We start from the raw sequence: 22422 nt of genomic DNA, 5'->3' as shown, positions 1-22422 counted from the left end.
TCCGCTGGATCATGGAGAAAGCAATAGAGTTCCAGAAAAACATCTATTTCTGCTTCATTGACTATGCCAAAGCCTTTGACTGTGTGGATCACAATAAACTGTGGAACATTCTGAAAGAGATGGGAATACCAGACCACCTGACCTGCCTCTTGAGAAATCTGTATGCAGGTCAGGAAGCAACAGTTAGAACTGGACATGGAACAACAGACTGGTTCCAAATAGGAAAATGAATCCGACAAGGTTGTATATTGTCACCCTGCTTATTTAACTTATATGCAGAGTACATCATGAGGAACGCTGGGCTGGAAGAAGCACAAGCTGGAATCAAGATTGCCGGGAGAAAATATCAATAACCTCAGATATGCAGATGACACCACCCTTATGGCAGAAAGTGAAGAGGAACTCAAAAGTGTCTTGATGAAAGTGAAAGAGGAGAGTGAAAAGGTTGGCTTGAAGCTCAACATTCAGAAAACGAAGGTCATGGCATCTGGTCCCATCACTTCATGGGAAATAGATGGGGAAACAGTGGAAACAGTGTCAGACTTTATTTTTTTGGGCTCCAAAGTCACTGCAGATGCTGATTGCAGCCATGAAATTAAAAGACACTTACTCCTTGGAAGGAAGTTATGACCAGCCTAGATAGCATATTAAAAAGCAGAGACATTACTTTGCCAACCAAGGTCTGTCTAGTCAAGGCTATCGTTTTTCTCGTGGTCATGTATGAATGTGAAAGTTGGACTGTGAAGAAAGCTGATCACCGAAGAATTGATGCTTTTGAAGTGTGGTGCTGGAGAAGACTCTTGAGAGTCTCTTGGACTGCAAGGAAATCCAACCAGTCCATTCTAAAGGTGATCAATCCTGGGTGTTCATTGGAAGGACTGATGCTAAAGCTGAAACTGCAATACTTTGGCCACCTCATGCGACAAGTTGACTCACTGGAAAAGAGTCTGATGCTAGGAAGGATTGGGGGTGGGAGGAGACGGGGACGACTTAGAATGAGATGGCTGGATGGCATCACTGACTCGATGGACATGAGTTTGAGTGAACTCCGGGAGTTGGTGATGGACAGGGAGGCCTGGCATGCTGTGGTTCATGGGGTCGCAAGGAGTCGGACACGACTAAGTAACTGAACTGAAGTGAACTGAATATTCCATTTTGTATATACACCACAACTTCTTTATCCATTCATCTGTCGATGGACATCTAGGTTGCTTCTATGTCCTAACTATTTTAAATAGCATATACAGCATATCTTCTTTATCCATTCATCCATTGATGGACATTTAGGCTGTTCCCATGTCTTGGCTATTGTGAATAGTGTTGCTTTGAACATAGGATGCATATTTTTTTGAATTATAGTTTTATCCAGATATATGCCTAGGACTAGGATTGCTGGGTAATATGGCAACTCTATTTTTAGCTTTTGAGGAACCTCTATACTGCTTCCCATAGTGACTGCATCAGCTCACATCCCACCAACCATGTAGGAGGGATCCCTTTTCTTCACACCCTCTCCCTCATGTTTTTGTAGACTTCATGATGGCCATTCTAACTGATACGAGATGATGTCTCATTGTGGTTTTGATTTGCATTTTTAATAGTTAGCTATATTGAGCCCCTTTTCACATGTGTGCTAGCCATCTTTATGTCCTTGTAGAAAGGTCTGTTTAGCTCTTCTGCCCATTTTTTGATTGGCTTGTTTTTGTTTTTGTTGCTGTTGAAAGCATAAGCTATTTGTATCTTTTGTAAATTAATCCCTTGTAGGTCGCACTGTTTGCAAATGTTTTCTCCCATTTTGTAGGTTGTCTTTTTGTTTTGTTTATGGTTTCCTTTGCTATGCATAAGCTTGTAAGTTTGATGAGATCACATTTGTTTATTTTTGCATAGATTTATCTACTCTTGATTGCCATATAAATGGATTATACAGCAGTCACTCTTTTGAATATGGTTTAGCTCAATATAATGTTTTAGAGATTTACTCATACTCTTGAGTCTATCAGTAGTTTGAGGAACTTAGGCTTTATAATTTAACTAAACTACCATAAAAACATATTTATGCTGCTGCTGCTGCTGCTGCTAAGTCACTTCAGTCGTATCCGACTCTGTGTGACCCCATAGACAGAAGCCCACCAGGCTCCCCCATCCCTGGGATTCTCTAGGCAAGAACACTGAAGTGGGTTGCCATTTCCTTCTCCGATGTGTGAAAGTGAAAAGTGAAAGTGAAGTCACTCAGTTGTGTCCGACCCTTAGCGACCCCACGGACTGCAGCCTACCAGGCTCCTCCATCCATGGGATTATAAAACACAAAATATGCAGATCAAAGATCACATCATGGATAAAACTACTGATCCTTCTAAACTTTAAAAAATTTTTCTTTGAAAAGCCTATTGCATTTCTTCTATCCAACATCCAATATAAATCTTCAAAAGGCATAAAATTGGAAACACTGGACAAGTAACACCTCAGTAAGCTCCTTAAAATGCAGGAATTTTTGCTTGTTTACATTACTATGGCATCTCGGTGTCTTAGAACAGGGTTTGGCACATAGTAGGTCCCCAGTGGATATTTGTTGAATAACAAACATCAAGAAAAGGAATTTTCTGTCATTAAACTCTTTTTCATTTTCAGATTCTCACTCCTGGGGATGCTAACCTTAGACCCTTTATTGCTGTGAATATGTTAATTTTTGTGGGTGCTGTCATCATGATTCTGAGTTTCCTGGGATGCTGTGGTGCCATGAAAGAAAACCAGTTCATGATGATTTTGGTGAGTTTTCCCAATACATCCCAATACTCAGCCTTCAGACTTTGGAGGATTATTTCCCATCCCCATTATCTGTCAGAAGGACTTGTGAAGATTGATGTAACTCTCTCAATTTATTTAGAGGGTTTGGTTGTGGAAGCTAATATAGTTATCTCAAATTAGAGGGTACCATGAGAGAAGTAATCCAAGTCTGTGCCCCAGCCAGTAACACTGAAGAAGCTGAAGTTGAAAAGTTCTATGAAGACCTACGAGACCTTTTAGAACGAACACCCAAAAAAGACATCCTTTTCATTATAGGGAGCTGGAATGCAAAAGTAGGAAGTCAAGAAACACCTGGAGCAACAGGCAAATTTGGCTTGGAGTACAGAATGAAGCAGGGCAAAGGTGAACAGAGTTTTGCCAAGAGAACACACTGGTTATAGCAAACACCTTCTTTCAACCACAAGAGAAGGCTCTACACATGGACATCACCAGATGGCCAACATTGAAATAAGATTGATTATATTCTTTGTAGCCAAAGATGAAGAAGCTCTATACATTCAGCAACAACAAGACTGAAAGCTGACTGCGGCTCAGATCATGAACACCTTATTGCCAAATTCAGACTTAAATTGAAGACAGTAGAGAAAACCACTAGACCATTCAGGTATGACCCAAATCAAATTCTTTATGATTATACAGTGGAAGTGAGAAATAGTTTAAGGGACTATATCTCATAGAGTGCCTGATGAACTATGGACAGAAGTTAGTGACATTGTACAGGAGATAGGGATCAAGACCATCCCCAAGAAAAAGAAATGCTGAAAAGCAAAGTGGCTGTCTGAGGAGGCCTTACCAATAGCTGTGAAAAGAAGACAAGTGAAAAGCAAAGGAGAAAAGGAAAGATATAAGCATCTGAATGCAGAGTTCCAAAGAATAGCAAGGAGAGATAAGAAAGCCATCCTCAGCGACCAGTGCAAAGATAGAAAGAAAACAATTTAACAGGAAAGACTAGAGATCTCTTCAAGAAAGTTAGAGCTACCAAGGGAATATTTCGTGCAATGATGGGCTCAATAAAGGACAGAAATGGTATGGACCTAATGGAAGCAGAAGATATTAAGAAGAGATGGGAAAAATACACAGAAGAACTGTACAAAAAAGATCTTCATGACCCAGATAATCACAGTCGTGTTATCACTCACCAAGAACCAGACATCCTGGAATGCGAAGTCAAGTGGGTGTTAGAAAGCATCACTATGAACAAAGCTAGTGGAGGTGATGGAATTCCAGCTGAGCTATTTCAAATCCTAAAAGATGATGCTATGAAAGTGCTACACTCAATGTGCCAGCAAATTTGGAAAACTCAGCAATGGCCACAGGACTGGAAAAGGTCAGTTTTCATTCCAATCCCGAGGAAAGGCAATGCCAAAGAATTTTCAAACTACTGCACAATTGCACTCATCTCACATGCTAGCAAAGTAATGCCCAAAGTTCTCCAAGTCAGGCTTCAGCAATACATGAACTGTGAACTTCCAGATGTTCAAGTTGGTTTTAGAAAAGGCAGAGGAACCAGAGATCAAATTGCCAACATCCGTTGGATCATTGAAAAAGCAAGAGAGTTCCATCTATTTCTGCTTTATTGACTATGCCAAAACCTTTGACTGTGTGGATCACAACAAACTGTGGAAAATTCTTCAAGAGATGGGAATACCAGACCACCTGACCTGCCTCTTGAGAAATCTGTATGCAAATCAGGAAGCAAGAATTAGAACTGGACATGGAATAACAGACTGCTTCCAAATAGGAAAAGGAGTACTTCAAGGCTGTATATTATCACCCTGCTTATTTAACTTCTATGCAGAGTACTTCATGAGAAACACTCGGCTGGAGGAAGCACAAGCTGGAATCAAGATTGCCGGGAGAAATATCAATAACCTCAGATGACACCACCCTTATGGCAGAAAGTGAAGAAGAGCTAAAGAGCCTCTTGATGAAAGTGAAAGAGGAGAGTGAAAAAGTTGGCTTAAAGTTCAACATTCAGAAAACCAAGATCTTGGCATCTGGTCCCATCACTTCATGGAACCCATTAAGGAAGACTAACAAGTAAACAATTAGCTACAACAAAGGTGGTCCAAGAAGAAAAGAGCAATGATAAAGGAGGGGACTTTCAAGCTGGAAGCAGAAGTGGATGAGGAGTTTGTATGGGTAAGGATGTGATGAGCTTTCCAGGGAGAGAGCCTGGCAGTACAATGCTAGCATCTTTGGGGAACTGAAAAATCTTGGGTATGGCTAGAGTGTGTAAGGACTATTTTCAGTAAATGATGAAAAGTGGGTCTGAGTGTGGACAAGCATCAAATCACAGTCCATGCTAAGAAAATTGTAAGGACATGAGATAATCAGATTTGTCCGTTAGAAATCTTCAAGGATAATTTGGGTTGAGATAACCGACAGATAATTCACTCTGAACACATACACAGTAGAAAATAATCAGTGGATATACAAAAAAAATTTTTAATTCAAGTATTTATTAGATAGAAATCTGACATAAGAGTTTATCAGAGCTCATCTGAACTTGTCTCTTCTCTAATAAAAGAAGCATTGTGTCAGTCCCTGAACAAATATTTTTTAACTGATGATTTATTATTAGACAAGGTAAAAGAGCTTTCAGTTGAGTTCAGCTCAGTTGCTCAGTCATATCAGACTCTTTGTCCCCATGGACTGCAGCACACCAGGCTTCCCTGTCCATCACCAAGTCCTGGAGCTTGCTCAAACTCATGTCTATTGAGTCGGTGATATCATCCAACCATTTCATCCTCTGTCATCCCCTTCTCCTCCTGCCCTCAATTCTTTCCCAGCATCAGGGTCTTTTCAAATGAGTCAGCTCTTTGCATCAGGTGGCCAAAGTACTGGAGTTTCAGCTTCAACATCAATCCTTCCAATGAACATTCAAGACTGATTTCCTTTAAGATCGACTGGTTGGATCTCCTTGCAGTCCTAGGGACTCTCAAGAGTCTTCTCCAACACCACAGTTCAAAAGCATCAATTCTTCAGTGCTCAGCTTTCTTTATGGTCCAACTATCACATCTGTGCATGACTATTAGAAAAACCATAGCTTTTACTAGATGGACCTTTGTTGGCAAAGTAATGTCTCTGCTTTTTAATATCCTGTCTAAGTTGGTCATAGGTTTTCTTCCAAGGAGCAAGTGTCTCTTAATTTCATGGCTGCAGTCTCTATCTGCAATGATTTTGGAGCCCCCCCCAAAATACAGTCTCTCACTGTTTCCATTGTTTCCCCATCTGTTTGCCATCAAGTAATAGGACCGGATGCCATGATCTTAGTTTTCTGAATGTTGAGTTATAAGCCAGCTTTTTCACTCTTCTTTCACTTTCATCAAGACGCTCTTTAGTTCTTCTTCACTTTCTGCCATAAGGGTGGTATCATCTGCGTATCTAAAGTTATTGATATTTCTCCTGGCAATCTTGATTCCAGCTTGTGCTTCTTCCAGCCTGGCATTTCTTATGATGTACTCTGCATAGAAGTTAAATAAGCAGGGTGATAATATACAGCCTTGATGTACTCCTTTCCCGATTTGAAACCAGTCTGTTGTTCCATGTCCAGTTCTAACTGTTGCTTCCTGACCTGCATATGGATTTCTCAGGAGGCAGGTCAGGTGGTCTGGTATTCCCATCTCTTGAAGAATTTTCCACAGTTTATTGTAATCCACACAGTCAAAGGCTTTGGCATAGTCAATAAAGCACAAGTAGATGTTTTTCTGGAACTCTCTTGCTTTTTCAATGAAAGAGCTTTAATGGAACTCTAATGTATGGATGTGAGAGTTGGACTGTGAAGAAAGCTGATCGCCGAAGAATCGATGCTTTTGAACTGTGGTGCTGGAGAAGACTCTTGAGAGTCCCTTATACTGCAAGGAGATGCAACCAGTCCATTCTAAAGGAGATCAATCCTGGATGTTCATTGGAGGGACTGATGCTAAAGCTGAAACTGCAATACTTTGGCCACCTCATGCGACGAGTTGACTCACTGGAAAAGACTCTGATGCTGGGAAAGGTTGGGGGCGGGAGGAGAAGGGGACGACGGAGAATGAGATGGCTGGATGGCATCACCGACTCTGTGGACATGAGTTTGAGTGAACTCCGGGAGTTGGTGATGGACAGGGAGGCCTGGCGTGCTGTGATTCATGGGGTCGCGGAGAGTTGGACTCGACTGAGCAACTGAACTGAACTGAACTGAATATCATCCCTGGTGGTTGATTTTAATTAATAAGGCCTCATTTGCAATTTGGGGACTTTAATTAGTTGAGGAGCTTGTTTTTATGAAAACTAATTTGTGGAAGCCTCTGAAATTAGAATTCAGTGTATCTGAGGCAGGTTTCAAGACTACATTTGTAAAAAGACTTCAGGTGATACTCAAAGTGGTAGAGACATTGTTTTGAAGTCATTTCTAAATGTGTCTTGAAGTTTGTATTTGATGAAGAAAAAAATAATATTCAAACAACTTCATTTGAGTTTTTGAACTTCCCTCCATTCTACATTGTACTGATGCCTACAATCCTATAATTCAATTTCAGTTTTAATAATTTTCCTTAGTCAGTCTCTGGAGCAAATGTTTCTGAGCAGTAATGGCTCTAACTTTGATTCTTGAGGCAGAGAGTGGAATAAATGAAGAGCATGGTTAATACTCCTACTGTAATTAGGATCCCTACTGCAGAAAGAAGCACCATGTCCAAAATGTCCCAAGGTGGTTATGGAATATACTGGGAATAATATTGAATATATTTTCCTTCTCTTTTTTTTTAGTTTTTCATAGGACTGCTTATGATCCTACTCCTGCAGGTGGCGGCAGGCATCCTAGCAACTACTAGCAAATTTAAGGTGTGTACACATGTTATACCTGACAGTTTTGGAAAAGTCTGAAAAATTGATATGCTACCTCCTGGCATGAATCATTTAACAGCACTTTTCAATTTTCAGACTGAACAAGCTCTGAATAAGACTCTCCTGATTAACACACGTTTTTTGAGTTCAACAAATGAAAATGAAAGAGTATTCCAGAATGCCTTTTCTGAACTTCAAGAAAAGGTAATTAGAACTTGTAGGTTATTTGGAGAGTTGGACATAGTTCTCCTTTTACTAAATTTTTGACAGGTGTGTTCCTTAAGGGTTGGAAAAATGTCTCCCTTTTGCATATTTTGACCAATTATTCTGTCACTATGCAATAAGAAGAATCTAGAACTATTTCCAATTTTTTCTCCAGCTTCTTATGAAGTTCTGAGGCAGTTTAGGACAGATATTAAGAGGATATGTTTATGATAGATTAAGTCTCAATTGAGCCAAATCAATAATTGCTTTAATACTTACCATTTAGAAGGATAGTGTGTTTTGAATGCTTGGAATTTCCCTTCTCTCTTTCTCTGCCTCCATGCCCCACTTCTCTTTTAAAAATAATTATAGCTATTGTTTACTGCTAGTTAGTGTGTATCAGATTTACATTCAACAACTCACTTAATTCTGACAACACGTCTATGAGATGGATAATATCATTACCCGCATTATCTTTATCCGGAGAAGGCAATGGCAACCCACTCCAGTACTCTTGCCTGGACAGTCCCATGAAGGGAGAAACCTGGTAGGCTGCAGTCCATGGGGATGCTTAGAGTCAGACACGACTGAGCATCTTCACTTTCACGCATTGGAGAAGGAAATGTTAACCCACTCCAGTGTTCTTGCCTGGAGAATCCCAGGGATGGGGGAGTCTGGTGGGCTGCTGTCTATGGGGTCACACAGAGTTGGACACGACTGAAGTGACTTGGCAGTAGCAGCAGCAGAATTTTCTTTAATAGACAGATAAAGGGATTACAACTTAGAGAGGCATGACAGCTAACAAGTGATGGGGTTGGAATTTGAATGCAGATCTATCTGACTCACTAATTCTTTTTAATCAGTACACTAGCCCCCCTCCCCCTAGGTATGTATGTATGTATATATTTACTTTGGCTACTTCACTGTCTTCAGGGTAAAGTCAAGATGTGGACAGAGGTTGAAGGTATTCCACTATCTGGCTCCTACCTCATATTTTAACTTTACTAAAGACTACTCCATGAAGAAAACACTCTGGTCCACCCAGTGTCTACTCAGGATGTCTTAAATAATTCTGCCTTCCTGCCTTTGCATCATTCTTCATTCTTGGAATGTACTTACTACTTTTCTTTTTTTTGACTTGCTTTCTTTTTTAAAAAAAGTTTAATTGGAGGATAATTACAATATTGTGATGGTTTTTGCCATGCATCAGTATGAATTGGCCATAGGCATACATGTGTCCTCTCCCTTCGGAACCTCCCTCTTCCCTCTATCCCCCCAGGCTGTCACAGAGCACTGGCTTCGACTGCCTTGTGTCATACATCAAACTCCCACTGGCTATCTGTTTTACATATGTTAATATATATGTTTCAATGCTATTCTCTCAAGTCATCCCACCCTCTCCTTCTCCCACTGAGTACAAAAGTCTGTTCTTTCTTTACAAATTCTACCTGTACTTAGAGACTTGACTGAACTATCGCTCTGTGAAACTCCTCCCCTCTATAGTTTATTTACTCAGAATTTCCATCATATTAATGACATGTAGCATTTATTCCACATATGTCATAGAAATCCTCAGAATCTCAGAGTAGAGCAGGACTTTACAGGATGTTTAACCTGACTTGTCATTAACTGGGGCTTCCCAGGTGGTATTAGTGGTGAAGAACCCGCTTATCAATGCAGGTAGATGTGAGATGTGAGTTTCATCCCCGGGTCGGGAAGATCCCCTGGAGAAGGGAATTGCAACCCACCCTAGTTTTCTTGCCTGGAGAATCCCATGGTCAGAGGAGCCTGTTGGGCTACAGTCCATAGGGATGCTAAGAGTCGCACATGACTGAAGTGACTTAGCATACACATCATTAACTGAAGTATTTTATGTTTATGTTCATCTACCTTCTAATTAAATATGGAAGAACTGACAGTTTGCCCATTTTGCCCATCCCATCCCATCCTGTTCCCTTTGCATCTAAGTCTGATGATTAATGTGTCCTTTCTTAATTTGAAACAAAATCTTTCTCCCCTAGAATTTATATAATTTAGTTTTAGTTCTTCCTTATGGAGTTTCAGAGGAAAAAGAAAATCTACTTCTACATATTGCAACTTTTTCTTTGAAACTGGCTTCTTGTATGACTTCTAAGAGCTTTGATTTTCAAGTCAAAACATCCTAACATCCCTGGTTTCTTGAACTGTTTGTCAGATGACATTTCCCCCAGAGCCCAGTTCCTATTTGGATAGACTCCAGCTTGTGAAAATTCTGCTTAAAGGATCATTTCCAGGAGCTGAAACCTGATATGCGTTAGTCCCTGTTTAACTTCCTGTGTGTTGTGCTTCTCCTAGCTCAGCCAGAGCTGCATTCCTTGATCCTCTCTCCTCCTGATCATTCCCACTTTAGAGTCCACATTAATCCAGGTTTAAAAGCAGGAAGAATTTACACAACTCATCTTCTCCGCTGGGAGGTGCCAAGCATCCTTGATTTTCCCTGTTAATCTAGGATGAAATATACTACAGGTAACCACTGGGTCTCTGGTGGGTCCTGAGTCATGCTTGGTGCATGTTGTCTCTGGTATCCAAGGCCTTAGTGTCATCCATGGGATTCTAAATGTTCTGTTTGTTGTAGCAAAATTCTTTTTAAAACATATGTACATTTATACTTTTCTTCTGAAGACAATACACTTACTGTCAGGTATTAGGCAAACTCATGTTTGGGAGATAGTGAAGAACATTGAAGCCTGGGGTGCTGCAGTCCATGGACTTGCAAAGAGTTGGACACGACCTAATGACCGAACAATAACAACAACAAATGATTGCTTCACAATGCTGTATTACTTTCTGCTGTACAATGAAGTGGGTCAGCTATCTGTATGCATACCCCCCCTCTTTGCCACCCTCACACCCCTCACCCCAGCCCTCTAGCTCATCACAGAGCACTGAGTTGAGCTCCCTGTGTGGGGCACAATTCTGACTTACTTCCGTGCATGAATTCTGTGCCTGAAGTTGCTTAGGTTCACAGGACTATGGTTCTCCTTTACAGAATTGTCTATTCTGGTTTTTGTTTGTTTTACAATATGTATCCACCAGGACTTTCTTTTCTGTTTTTTAGTAATGCTTTGGAAAAAGAAAACTCTGGCTAGGTGATCTGGGGTCCCATCACACAGAGATAATTTGTAGTTACTAACTGACTTTCTTTTTGGTTTTCAGGGAATTCCCACACAAATTCTCTGATAATATACTAGTAGAACGTGCCCATCTTGGATTCTTGGAAATGACTATTTGTATCCTTCACTGAGAAGTGCCTTGTTCATCCAAGGCTATCACACTTTCAATACATCCCAACCAACTTCTTCCCCAGCTGCTCCCACACCTGATCGGGTGACTAGATTCCAAACCAAGTTTAGCCTTTCTACCTCCTGCTCTGTCTCCTGTGTATCTCTATGCTGTCCTAAGGGATACTGTATTCCAAAAATGGATTGATCTGTGAGTGTATCTAGTGGGATTTATATTCTTTTGATCTGCTGTGTCTGTATCAGTTAATATCATTCAAGTTTATTTAATCAGAAAGAGTGAGCAATTGATTGTGTCTATTGTGGAAGCAAGAAAAGAAGTTGTTTCAAGATTACTCTCTTTGCCAATATTGATTGACCTTGAAACCATCTGAAATCTCCAACTCTTTGTCATGTGAATATCTAATGAGTCATATATTTGTGCAAGTGAATCTTTGAGCCAAATCACAAGGCTTTATATCTGTCACAGTTGGACCTGCTGAAGGCCATTTTGTGAAATATCTTTGGAACTCCAGTTTGTATTCAAGTGTATTAATCATCATTCCCATCTCTATATCAACTATAGAGTCGAAAAGGTATTTTCCATAATGTTATCTAAAGTATTCATATTAGTGTTGAACAGATCCTGTTCATGTGAGAGTGTAAAGGAAGCAATAACAACAGCCACCACAAAACACAATCAACAATGATGACAACATATGTTGAGTACTTTCTAGCTCAGGCATTGGGCTAAATACGTCATATCTTCACATGGATATTCTTATTTTATCTTTACAATAAATCTATGAATGAATGAAACTATCATTAAAAACTATCATTATCTGTATTTTACAGATGAAGAAATTGTGACGTAGAGAGGTTTAAGGAACATGAGTAACATGGTCACTCAGTAAGTGAAAGTCTTTTTGATATCCTTGTATGGCAATGCATCTGAGCCTTAGAACACCACCCAGTCTTGGTTCTGTTTCCTTAAGCAATTTTTTCTTCTTTTCTGCATGAAAAGTTTTGTCTCTAATTAGAGCAAATATGACAAAATGAGAGAGAATTGCCTCTGACTTTCATCTAATAATACTATGACCCATTATTCTGAGTCATTGGGCTTATTGCTTTCTTGTTTTCCTTTCCTAAACATGACCACAACTTCCCTTAGTGTTTGCCCATGTTTAGTTGCCTTAGGAAGCATCACTACAAACAAAGCTAGTGGAGGTGATGGAATTCCAGCTGAGCCATTTCAGATCCTAAAAGATGATGCTGGTAAAGTGTTGCACTCAATATACCAGCAAATTTGGAAAACTCAGCAGTGACCACAGGACTGGAAAAGGTCAGTTTTCATTTCAATCCCAAAGAAAGGCAATGCCAAAGAATGCTCAAACTACCATGCAATTATATTCATTCACATGCTAGCAAAGTAATGCTCAAAATTCTCTAAGCTAGGCTTCAACAGTACATAAACCAAGAACTTCCAGATGTTGAAGCTGAATTTAGAAAAGGAAGAGGATCCAGAGATCAAATTGCCAACATCTGTTGGATCATAGAAAAAGTAAGATAATCCAGAAAAATATCTTATTCTTTGTCATTGACTATGCTAAAGCCTTTGACTATGTGGATCACAACAAATTGTGGAAAATTCTTCAAGAGCTGGGAGTTCCAAACCACCTTACCTGTCTCTGGAGAAGCCTGTATGGTCAAGAAGCAACAGTTAGAACTGGACATGGAACAACAGACTGTTTCAAAATTGGGAAAGGAGTACATCAAGGCTGTATATTGTCACCCTGCTTATTTAACTTCCAGTCAGAGTACATCATGAGAAATGCTGGGCTGGATGAAGCATAAGCTGGAATCAAGATTGCCAGAAAAAGTATCAATAACCTCAGATACGTAGATGATACCACCCTTGTGGCAGGAAGCGAAGAGGAACTGAAGAGCCTCTTGATGAAAGTGAAAGAGGAGAGTGAAAAAGTTGTTTTAAACCAGAACATTCAAAAAACGAAGATGGCATCTGGTCCCATCATTTCATGGTAAATATATGGGGAACCAATGGAAACAGTGAGAGACTTTATTTTTGGGGGGCTCCAAAATCACTGCAGATAGTGACTGCAGCCATGAAATTAAAAGATGCTTACTCCCTGGAAGAAAAGTTATGACCAACCCAGACAGCATATTAAAAAGCAGAGACATTACTTTGACAACAAAGGTCTGTCTAGTCAAGGCTAGGGTTTTTCCCGTGGTCATGTATGGATGTGAGAGTTGGACTGTGAAGAAAGCTGAGTGCAGAAGAATTGATGCTTTTGAACTGTGGTGTTGGAGAAGACTCTTGAGAGTCCCTTGGACTGCAAGGAGATCAAACCAGTCAGTCCAAAAGGAAATCAACCCTGAATATTCATTTGAAAGACTGATGCTGAAGCTGAAGCTCCGATACTTTAGCCACCTGATATGAAGGTGGCTAACTCATTGGAAAAGACGCTGATGCTTGGAAAGATTGAAGGCAGGAGAAGGGGACGATAGAGGATGAGATGGTTGGATGGCATAACTGACTAAATGGACATGAGTTTGGGCAAGCTCCAGGAGTTGGTGAAGGATAGGGAAGCCTGGCGTGCTGCTGCCCATGGCGTCGCAAAGAGTTGAACATGACTGACTGACTGAACAACAACCAAATGTTTGGTTTATTTTAAGCCTTATTATTCTATTCCTGACATTATTCTAAGAGTTTCATTCTTCATTTCCCCCTCTTTGCTCTTTTACAAATGTCTATATAAAATTCAATCTCATGGAAGGCCAACTGAGCATCTTCTTTGGGTTTTGAGATGCCTCTCACTCTTCTCCCCCTTTCCTCCAAAAGTGATCAAAGGTTATGAGATAGAGATTTCACCTTATAAACCTCTCATATTTTTAAAGTAAAAGTACTTTAAAGAAACTTTGACTTTCTCATGAGCCCTCTAGAAGCTTATTTCCTAAGATATAAGAAACATAAATCTGATTCTGCCTCTCTTTTTTCATTAAAAAGTAGAAGGTGAATGCTTAATATTTTTTCCAAATTCTTCAGACTTTTGCACCTGAAACTTTATTTTTCCTCCATTGATATGAAGTCCAAAGTGGAATATTCTTTCATTCTTGTTTCTACATTCAGGGAGGTAGGTGAGGTTGCTCACATAATATTCTGGTATAAGAGGCATCTTTATAGTGATTTCAAAAGAGTGTGATTCAGTGTATTGACAGTGTTTGTATCCTCTCGAGTGACTGTTTTTCACATCTACTTTTCATCAAACAGTTAAAATGTTGTGGTTTGGTCAATGGAGCTTCTGATTGGGGAAGTAATTTTCAACACTATTACAAGACATGTGAATGTCCAAGTGAATCAGATTCTTCTTGTACAAAGTATAGTGGAAAAACTATTTACAAACAGGTGAGAAGAAATCAAATTTGGCACAGTAAGTGGTTCTGTTATTTTATTTACAATGAAAGTCTATACAAAATTTTAAATTGCAGCAATTACAATGGGAATCTTGACATAAAAGTCCCAGGAATTTCCCTAGGAAATAAAAAATAAATCCTTTTTAAAGATAAAAGCAGATATAAAAGAATAAAAGTATTTTATTTCTTCTATGAGTTTGGCATCATTTAAACTCAGCTTTACTAGATCAAAGAATCATTCTGCTGCAAGGGGAGGCAAAGTACAAACTAACAGATAAAATTTATTTTGTCCTTTCTTTGGTGACTTTAATCATTTTTTCTCCACTATTTTTTTTCTATTTTAACATATGCTTTATAAATGTATACTTTAATTTTCAAAGTAAAGCTTTCTTTTTCTAATCAAAGTTTGCCTTTCTCAAGTAGTTGTATTGAATGTAGAAAAATAACTTGGGCTTTAGAGATTTCAGATCTAAATGTTAAGTGTTCCTACCAATTTGTCTAATTATTGGTCCAGTTGAAAAGTTGCTTCATACCTTTAAAGTCAATGAAAACTTGGGTTTGTCTTTCATGTATTATAGACGACATATTTATGTGACTTGCAGGTGTTAATACGTGGATGTCATATTCCTTATTATTGCTTAATTCATCAAATATTTATTGACCACTTCCTATGTGCTGGTCTTTTATCAACTGCTGGATATCCATTCCTGAATATGCTTCAGTGTCTGCACTCATGAAGTGAATGCTCTCATAGGGAAGAGAGAAAAATAATTAGGCAACTTTAATCCAATGAACTATTGGTATTTCTTGGATAGGGACAGGCACAAGATATCTAATCCCATCTAACTCAGTCTTTGGGGTTCAAGATACAGCTTCCTGGAGGACATGATATCTACCCCTTTCCATAGGGTTTTATATAATTTATTCCTTCTTCCTGGAAGAAACTTTGGATGGATATGTACAAAAATGACAGTTGATATTTAATGTTTCACGTATTTGTTATTATTCTTTGGTGCCTACTATGTGTCAGATAGGCTTCCCTCATAGCTCAGTTGGTAAAGAATCTGCCTGCAGTACAGGAGACATGGGTTCAATTCCTGGGTTGGGAAGATTCCCTGGAGAGGGGAATGACAACCCACTCCAGTATTCTTGCCTGGAAAATCCCATGGACAGAGGAGCCTGGCAGGCTATGGTCTGTGGGGTCACAAGAGTCGGACATGACTTAGTGACTAAACCACCACCATCATGTGTCAGATAGACCTTTGCTAGAATTAGACATGCTTTTGGACCCTCTAGGAGATTATAGTCTAGTTGGGAAAGAGATACATGAAAGATATTATATTTCAATGGGTTAATTTCTATAATACCTAAAGATTTATTTTCAATCTAGCATTGGTTGAGTACTGGCTACTGAGGTTAATTATATATTAGGAAATAAAAAGTATCTTAGGGGAGACATCTCACCTGTTGACTATCACAGCCCTTTTACTAATGGGTTGGCCAAAATGTTCATTCAAGTTTTTCTGTACCATCTGCAAAATGTAATGAAAAAACCCAAATAAACTTTTTGGCCAACCCAATAATTTTATCAAAATTAAGGTGACTGACTGAAGAGAAATTGCTGTTCCAAGTATTTAAAGTGACATATTGGGGGAGAAATTATCCATCAGATTATAGAGCTACCAAAGTGATCTGACTAAAATGTTTTATTATTAATTTTTATACTCCTCTCTGTTCTCCTTCTCTCTACATAATTTCAGTGACACAATCTCCACAAGGAAAAGAGGGAATAAATATGATGTTAACAAACACAGTTTCCTCTTAGGTTAATGAAGGAATTAGTAAATTAAATTACAGATTGCTGTCTGTGTCCTGTTAAAGATTCAACTCAAAGATATCTTTCCTGAGAACAGATTTTGAAAAGCCCTAGTATTATCCTGAAAAATACTAGATATTCCCTCCAAATTCACACATAATTCAGCTAAAGATAGGCTTATGGTTGCACCAGTTTCCCAAAAGGAAGATCATAAAGTCATAAAATACTTTTGTCTGCCTTGTGTCACTTGAAAGAAGTCTGGAAAAATAAGAAATCTGGAATGTCCATAATTCACATTTTTCCCCTTCCCTTTTGCCAAGATAACCTGATTATCTAGAGGGGAAGGAGGGAGAAAACACCTAAAATATAATGAATGTGACTCAGTAGCTATCATTAATCTCATAGCTTATCTTGAATGATATAATAATTTCTGCTAAAGTTTACCATTTTGAATCAGATGAGAATGGAGAAACTTTTACATTCAGGAATGCAGGGGAAAAAACTGTTTTGCTCAACCACATGGAGAACTTTTATTTAACAAACAGCAATACTTTGTTAACTCTTTGCACTTATAAGAATATCATAGGAATAATATATTTTCTGGCAATACAGACAATACCACTATTATTTTGTATATTACTTTACCATTTTAAAAATTATCCACATAATTGCTGAAAGTTTTAGGTCTGGCCTAACATATTTTTTAAAGAATTTATTTTTAATTGTAGGATAATTGCCTTACAATGCAATCCCTATCAAACTACCAGTGGTATTTTTCACAGATCTAGAACATAAAGTTCACAATTTGTATGGAAATACAAAAGACCCTGAGTAGCCAATGCAATCTTGAGAAAGAAGAGTGGAGCTAGAGGAATCAACCTAACTTCAAAGTATACTAAAATAATTTGAGCTTGATATTTCATGCTGCTTTGAATAAATGTTTAAAAATGTGTCAGAGAGACAATTTTCTAAATTCAGTTTTTTGTCTAAGGTAAGAATGTAACAGTAGATATAATGATTTTTTTTTTCCATTTTAAGGTAAAAATAACCCTGAGACATATTAAGGGATTTTTGAAGAAGAACTTGTTTTAAAAATGAAAATCTACACTATAATTAGCTGAAACCTCAACTAGGGAACTCTTCTACTGCAGGTTACAAACCTAAAAGATACACAGTCAAGGTGATAATAGCTCTAAAATGAACAATCAGAAGTTAAGATAAAATGCATATTTATAGCTAAATAGTCCTAGATTCAGCAATGAGGAAGTTGAAGAAAAAATTTGTTCCTCAAATGCTTCCTAATGTATGAACAAACCACAACAGTTACAACCTTTTAGGGGCACGGGGTAGGAGCTGGAGTAATAGGAATAATCCAATTCCTTTTTGTTGAGTATATTCCTTGATAGTCACATAAAAAGTCAACCCAATGAATAAAAATCTGTACATATTAAAACAAGGTCAAAATTTGGTGAAAAGTAATTTTTTATATATTTTTTTTAACAGTCATGCTTTGCCTTGTTTAGCCACATGTTTTCAAAACATCTTTTCATAGTTATTGCACTAGCATTTGGACTGGCGGCTATTGAGGTACAGTATTATCTTGAATTATTCATTCTTTGTTTATTTCCTTGTTTGTTCATTAATTTTTCTAACAAATGTATGAAGAGCCAAATACAAACCAGGTGCTCCAGAAAAGCAGTGGGTACCAAGTGCCTAAGGCCCAGCAGCTGCATCTATCGTCCTTGGGTCTGGGGAGGGGATTATATCTTAGGAATTCAGCAGGGCTGAAGCTATTATTTCTGAATGATTTCTCTCCTGGGGGAGAAAATGGAGTTAGTTTCCACACAGTTTTTAGTTCCAGCTATTCTTTTCCCAATGAAAACTATCACAGAGTTAAGGTTTCTTCATTTGAAGAAACAGCACCAAACAAGATGAAAATACAAACTTTACAATTTTTTATCTCTCTTCCTGATTTTGAAACAGAAAATAACTGAGCTCAGAAGTGTGGAGAGCTATTTTCCTGCTATTCTGTTATAGAGAAATCTAACAAATTCTAAAAATTAGACAGTTGACTTTTATTTTCTCACTGTAAGGACTATGGACTCACTTGGAGAAGTTTTTGAGGAAGCTTTGCTTGAGATGTCTGCATTTGCTCTCATCAATTTGATTATTGACTTTGAAAAAAAGAATTCTGTATAGGTTTTTATCTTGATGGGCCCTCCTGGCAGGACTTTTGCAGAAACTGAAGGGATTTTTTTTTTTTTTAATGTGACCTGAAATTCTTTGCAAAAAGATGAAATAAAACTGTTTCAGGGAAGTGTTTTGGAATCAATAATTAGATCTTGCTAATTTAGATATCAAGTGAGTCAAATACACTCATAACCCACTTCAGGGCCTTGGCAAGAATCCTAATGGTGTAAGGTGTCGCCCTAGTTAACACCTCTGTAGGCTGCTTTGCTCAGTGAAGTAACTTCTGCTTCACTCTCACAAACACTGCCCAGTGTTCTCCTTGGGTTTTCTGGTAGCTTTTACCTCTCTTGTGCCACATCACTGTCTGAGAGGAATTTTAGCAGAGATTGAAGCAATTTATTATCCTAGATTGTCATTTAGGTTACTGGTGGACTTTCCCAGCCAAAGCATAAGAGAGAGGGTTGGAACTATGAGCAGCAAATTGGGCTGTTAAGCCTGACCTCCTTGTGCGTGCTAAGTCACTTTAGTTGTGTAAGACTCTCTGTGACTCTATGGACTATATCCCATCAGGCTCCTCTGTCCATGGGATTCTCCAGGCAAGATACTGGAGTAAGTTGCCGTACCCTCCTCCAGACTTCCTTCTAGCCCAAATGAATAGGTCCAGATATGAAGCATTCTTGGTTGGTAGATGTAGCTGTCTTTCTTTACATCCAGTATATGACCAAAATCAAATGATGCTGGGCAATAAGTCTATTTCTCTCTATTCTGCCCATTTTAAAAGTTCCTTTGTTTCTCTTCTTCGTATCTTTTTAAAATTAATTTCTTTGACTTTACCAGGTCTTAGTTGCTGCATGTAGGATCTAGTTTCCTGAGCAGGGGTTGAACCTGGGCCTCCTACATTGGGAGCCCCGAGTCTTAGCCACTGGATCACCAGGGAAATTCCCAAAATGATTTATTTTCATCTATAGACATTGGAATTCTCATTATTGAGTTAAACAGCCAAACTATGCTATCTCTCCTTACTTGACTATAGCAACTTACAAGCACAAAAAATCATCAGTTTTTTTTTCTCTTCACTTTAAGAAAAGAAAAAATAAAAGAAAAAAATCCATTGACACTGGTAATCACCGCTTGTAGGCTAAAAGTTATACTAACAGGAGGTTCCAGGAATAGAGCAGTTAAAAAAGAGCAAAAAGTAATTTTAGTTTTTAGATGGCTTCAGAATATGGGAGCTTGTGCACATTACTTAGCAAGATTATCCTGAGTCTCAGCGTACATTACTGTAGGATGAATCTCCTAATTATTGCCTATTTTTGTGAACAATGATACGTTTCCTTTTCAGAGGCAATGAAGTGCAGGAAAGTGTGATAGCAACTGTCTAGTTTGCTGATACATGGTGGGCTTCTATTTCAGGTTTGCAACAGCAAACAGCGATGGCAGCCTCATCCACTGTTTTGGGCATTTTCTTTCTTCTTTCCTGGTATTGGTCTCCCAGACTTACGGTTTGGGAGCAAAGCAAAAGACTGAATTGCAATGTTTTCTCAAGTCATGCTGAAAGAATGACTTTTAGAACGTTCTGAATGGAAGTTGTTATCCTCGCAGAGAACTGGTGTTGAGATATATATATATATATATATATATATATATATATATATATATATATTTTGTAGGAAAAAAATATTGGGCAGAACTGGTGTTGAGATATATATATATCTCTCGCAGAGAACTGGTGTTGAGATATATATATATATATATATATATATATATATATATTTTGTAGGAAAAAAATATTGGGCAGAAGTTCTCATTTGGAAGGCATTTCCAGGAGAGGAATAGTGAGCAGGAAGTCTTAGTACAGTGGGAGCACTGGAGATGACTCAGCATAAGTGGTGTCTCACCCTCTCTCTTCCTCTCCTCGGAGGAGGCTGGTGGAGCCAAAACTTTCCATCCGCAGTACACACAGGTCCTTTCTGTCATTTCTGCATCAAAGCCACAGCGTGCCACTCACCAACTTCAGAGCCAATTAGGCACTGTTTTGAGGTCCCTTATTCTTGGGGGAGCCACTTAATGAGATGGAAATTATGCCCCAGATTTTCAGCTGTGCATTCTCACTTCAAAAGAAATTCCTGGATGTTGCTATTCCCCTTAGATTTAGATGCTTTTTAAGAAAAAAAAAGTTACTTTTCCCCCTGTTCTTCTTGGAGATGCCTAAAAATATGGCAAGAGAAATTCTAGACTCCTTGATTTTTACGTGGATGATCTAAACCAGATGATAGAAGCAGTCGGTGTCTTTAGCCCCAGAGGCCTGAGTTCCCCAGAGTTCCAGGTCCATGACCTGCAGAAGGGTGTGTGTGTTTCAGAAGGTTGGGTTGCTCCAGTGGCAGTGCTACTGTATGATCAAATAGGGCCAGACAGAGGCAGACTACCAGCTGAAAACCCCGATTAAGACTAAAAATACTCAGAAGCGTCTCAGTGTTAGACTCCCAATAAGACAGGCGACTTAGATGAATAATATTAGAATTGTCAGTAGCCAGAATTTTTTCATAAATAAAGTTATTTTTATTTATAATATCTCTAGTGTTTCCCTTAAATTCCACGTTCCTCCTGTCATTCTATTTTCTAGGTACTTGGTCTGATATTTTCTATTGTCCTGTACTGCCAGATGAGGAAGAAATGAAACTGTGGATTTGTCAAGTCATCATTGGTCAAACCCCTTTAAAATTTTACTTTAGAGTTGTTACTTTAAATATATGAGTGCCATGTTAAGAGCAGCTTTCCTATTAAAATGTGTCATTTAGCTGCATCACAGAGATCTTCCTTTCATATTGAACACATTTAAAATTTCAGAGACACAAGGAAATTATATGACTGTGCATTTTTCCCCCAAATAAAAGTAATATTCTTTTCTTTGGTGCAATCCTGTCTGATTATTGTGTTCAGGTGGCACTGCTGCTACTGCTACTGCTGCTGCTAAGTCACTTCAGTCGTGTCCGACTCTGTGTGACCCCATAGACGGAAGCCCACCAGGCTCCCCGTCCCTGGGATTCTCCAGGCAAGAACACTGGAGTGGGTTGCCATTTCCTTCTCCAATGTGTGAAAGTGAAAAGTGAAAGTGAAGTTGCTCAGTCGTGTCCGACCCTTAGCGACCCCACGGACTGCAGCCTACCAGGCTCCTCCATCCATGGGACTTTCCAGGCAAGAGTACTGGAGTGGCTTGCCATTGCCTTCTCCGAGGTGGCACTGAACACAGCTTAAAACATTCATCTGGAGCCACCCAGTGGAATAGTAATCTCTGAGTAACAGGGCCATAGCTAGTCAGGGCTGTGTGTCTGGTCTTTTCAGAAGCAACACTCTCTCATGAGATGTATCAGGCATTGGTGATAAGATTGAATTAAACCTCATGTTGGAAGACTGAGAGTGGCCTAGTGAAAAGTCACCACATCCTGTCTATGTTTACTAGCGGTGTCTTGCCATTAGTTTGCCAGTCTTGCCAGGGTTTACTAATGGGGTCTCTTTTTCTCTCTGTTGAGGACAAGAAGATGCTTCCTTTCCAGCCAGAGAATTGCTGGTATGTCTGTGGATTTGCCTCTGGGACATAGTTATAAGTGCTTTTATCTTTTTAATTCTCACGAGCATTTTGCATTTTGCTTTATATTGAGGTATAATATCCACACAATAAGGGCTTCTCAGGTGGTGCTACTGGTAGAGAACCCACCTGCCAATGCAGGAGACATGAGAGATATGGGTTTGATCCTTTGGTCAGGAAGATCTCCTTGAGGAGGCCTGGCAATCCTCTCCAGTATGCTTGCCTGCAGAATCCAGTGGACAGAGGAGCCTGGCAGGCTGCAGTCCATGGGGTCTCAAAGAACTGGACACAACCGAAGAAAC

General features: G+C 39.0%; 1 protein-coding gene across 1 annotated transcript in view; it reads left to right on the top strand.

Annotated features, from left to right (window-relative positions):
• TSPAN8 (tetraspanin 8) overlaps window positions 1-21506 on the top strand; it is a 44425-nt gene extending 22919 nt beyond the window's left edge. Inside the window, exons 3-8 of the mRNA XM_055394418.2 lie at window positions 2629-2766; window positions 7558-7632; window positions 7732-7839; window positions 14386-14520; window positions 17848-17931; window positions 21158-21506. Of these exons, the coding sequence (XP_055250393.1) occupies window positions 2629-2766; window positions 7558-7632; window positions 7732-7839; window positions 14386-14520; window positions 17848-17931; window positions 21158-21211 (594 nt within the window). The 3' untranslated portion in view covers window positions 21212-21506. The remainder of the gene's footprint in view (window positions 1-2628; window positions 2767-7557; window positions 7633-7731; window positions 7840-14385; window positions 14521-17847; window positions 17932-21157) is intronic.
• The last annotated feature ends 916 nt before the right edge of the window (window positions 21507-22422 follow it).

This window comes from Moschus berezovskii, chromosome 6 (assembly GCF_049115385.1).
Source record: "Moschus berezovskii isolate FMDL1 chromosome 6, NW_MosBer_1.0, whole genome shotgun sequence".
Classification (NCBI taxonomy): Eukaryota; Metazoa; Chordata; class Mammalia; order Artiodactyla; family Moschidae; genus Moschus; species Moschus berezovskii.
The sequence above is the reverse complement of the archived record's forward strand: the minus strand, read 5'-3'. Positions and strand labels throughout refer to the sequence as shown.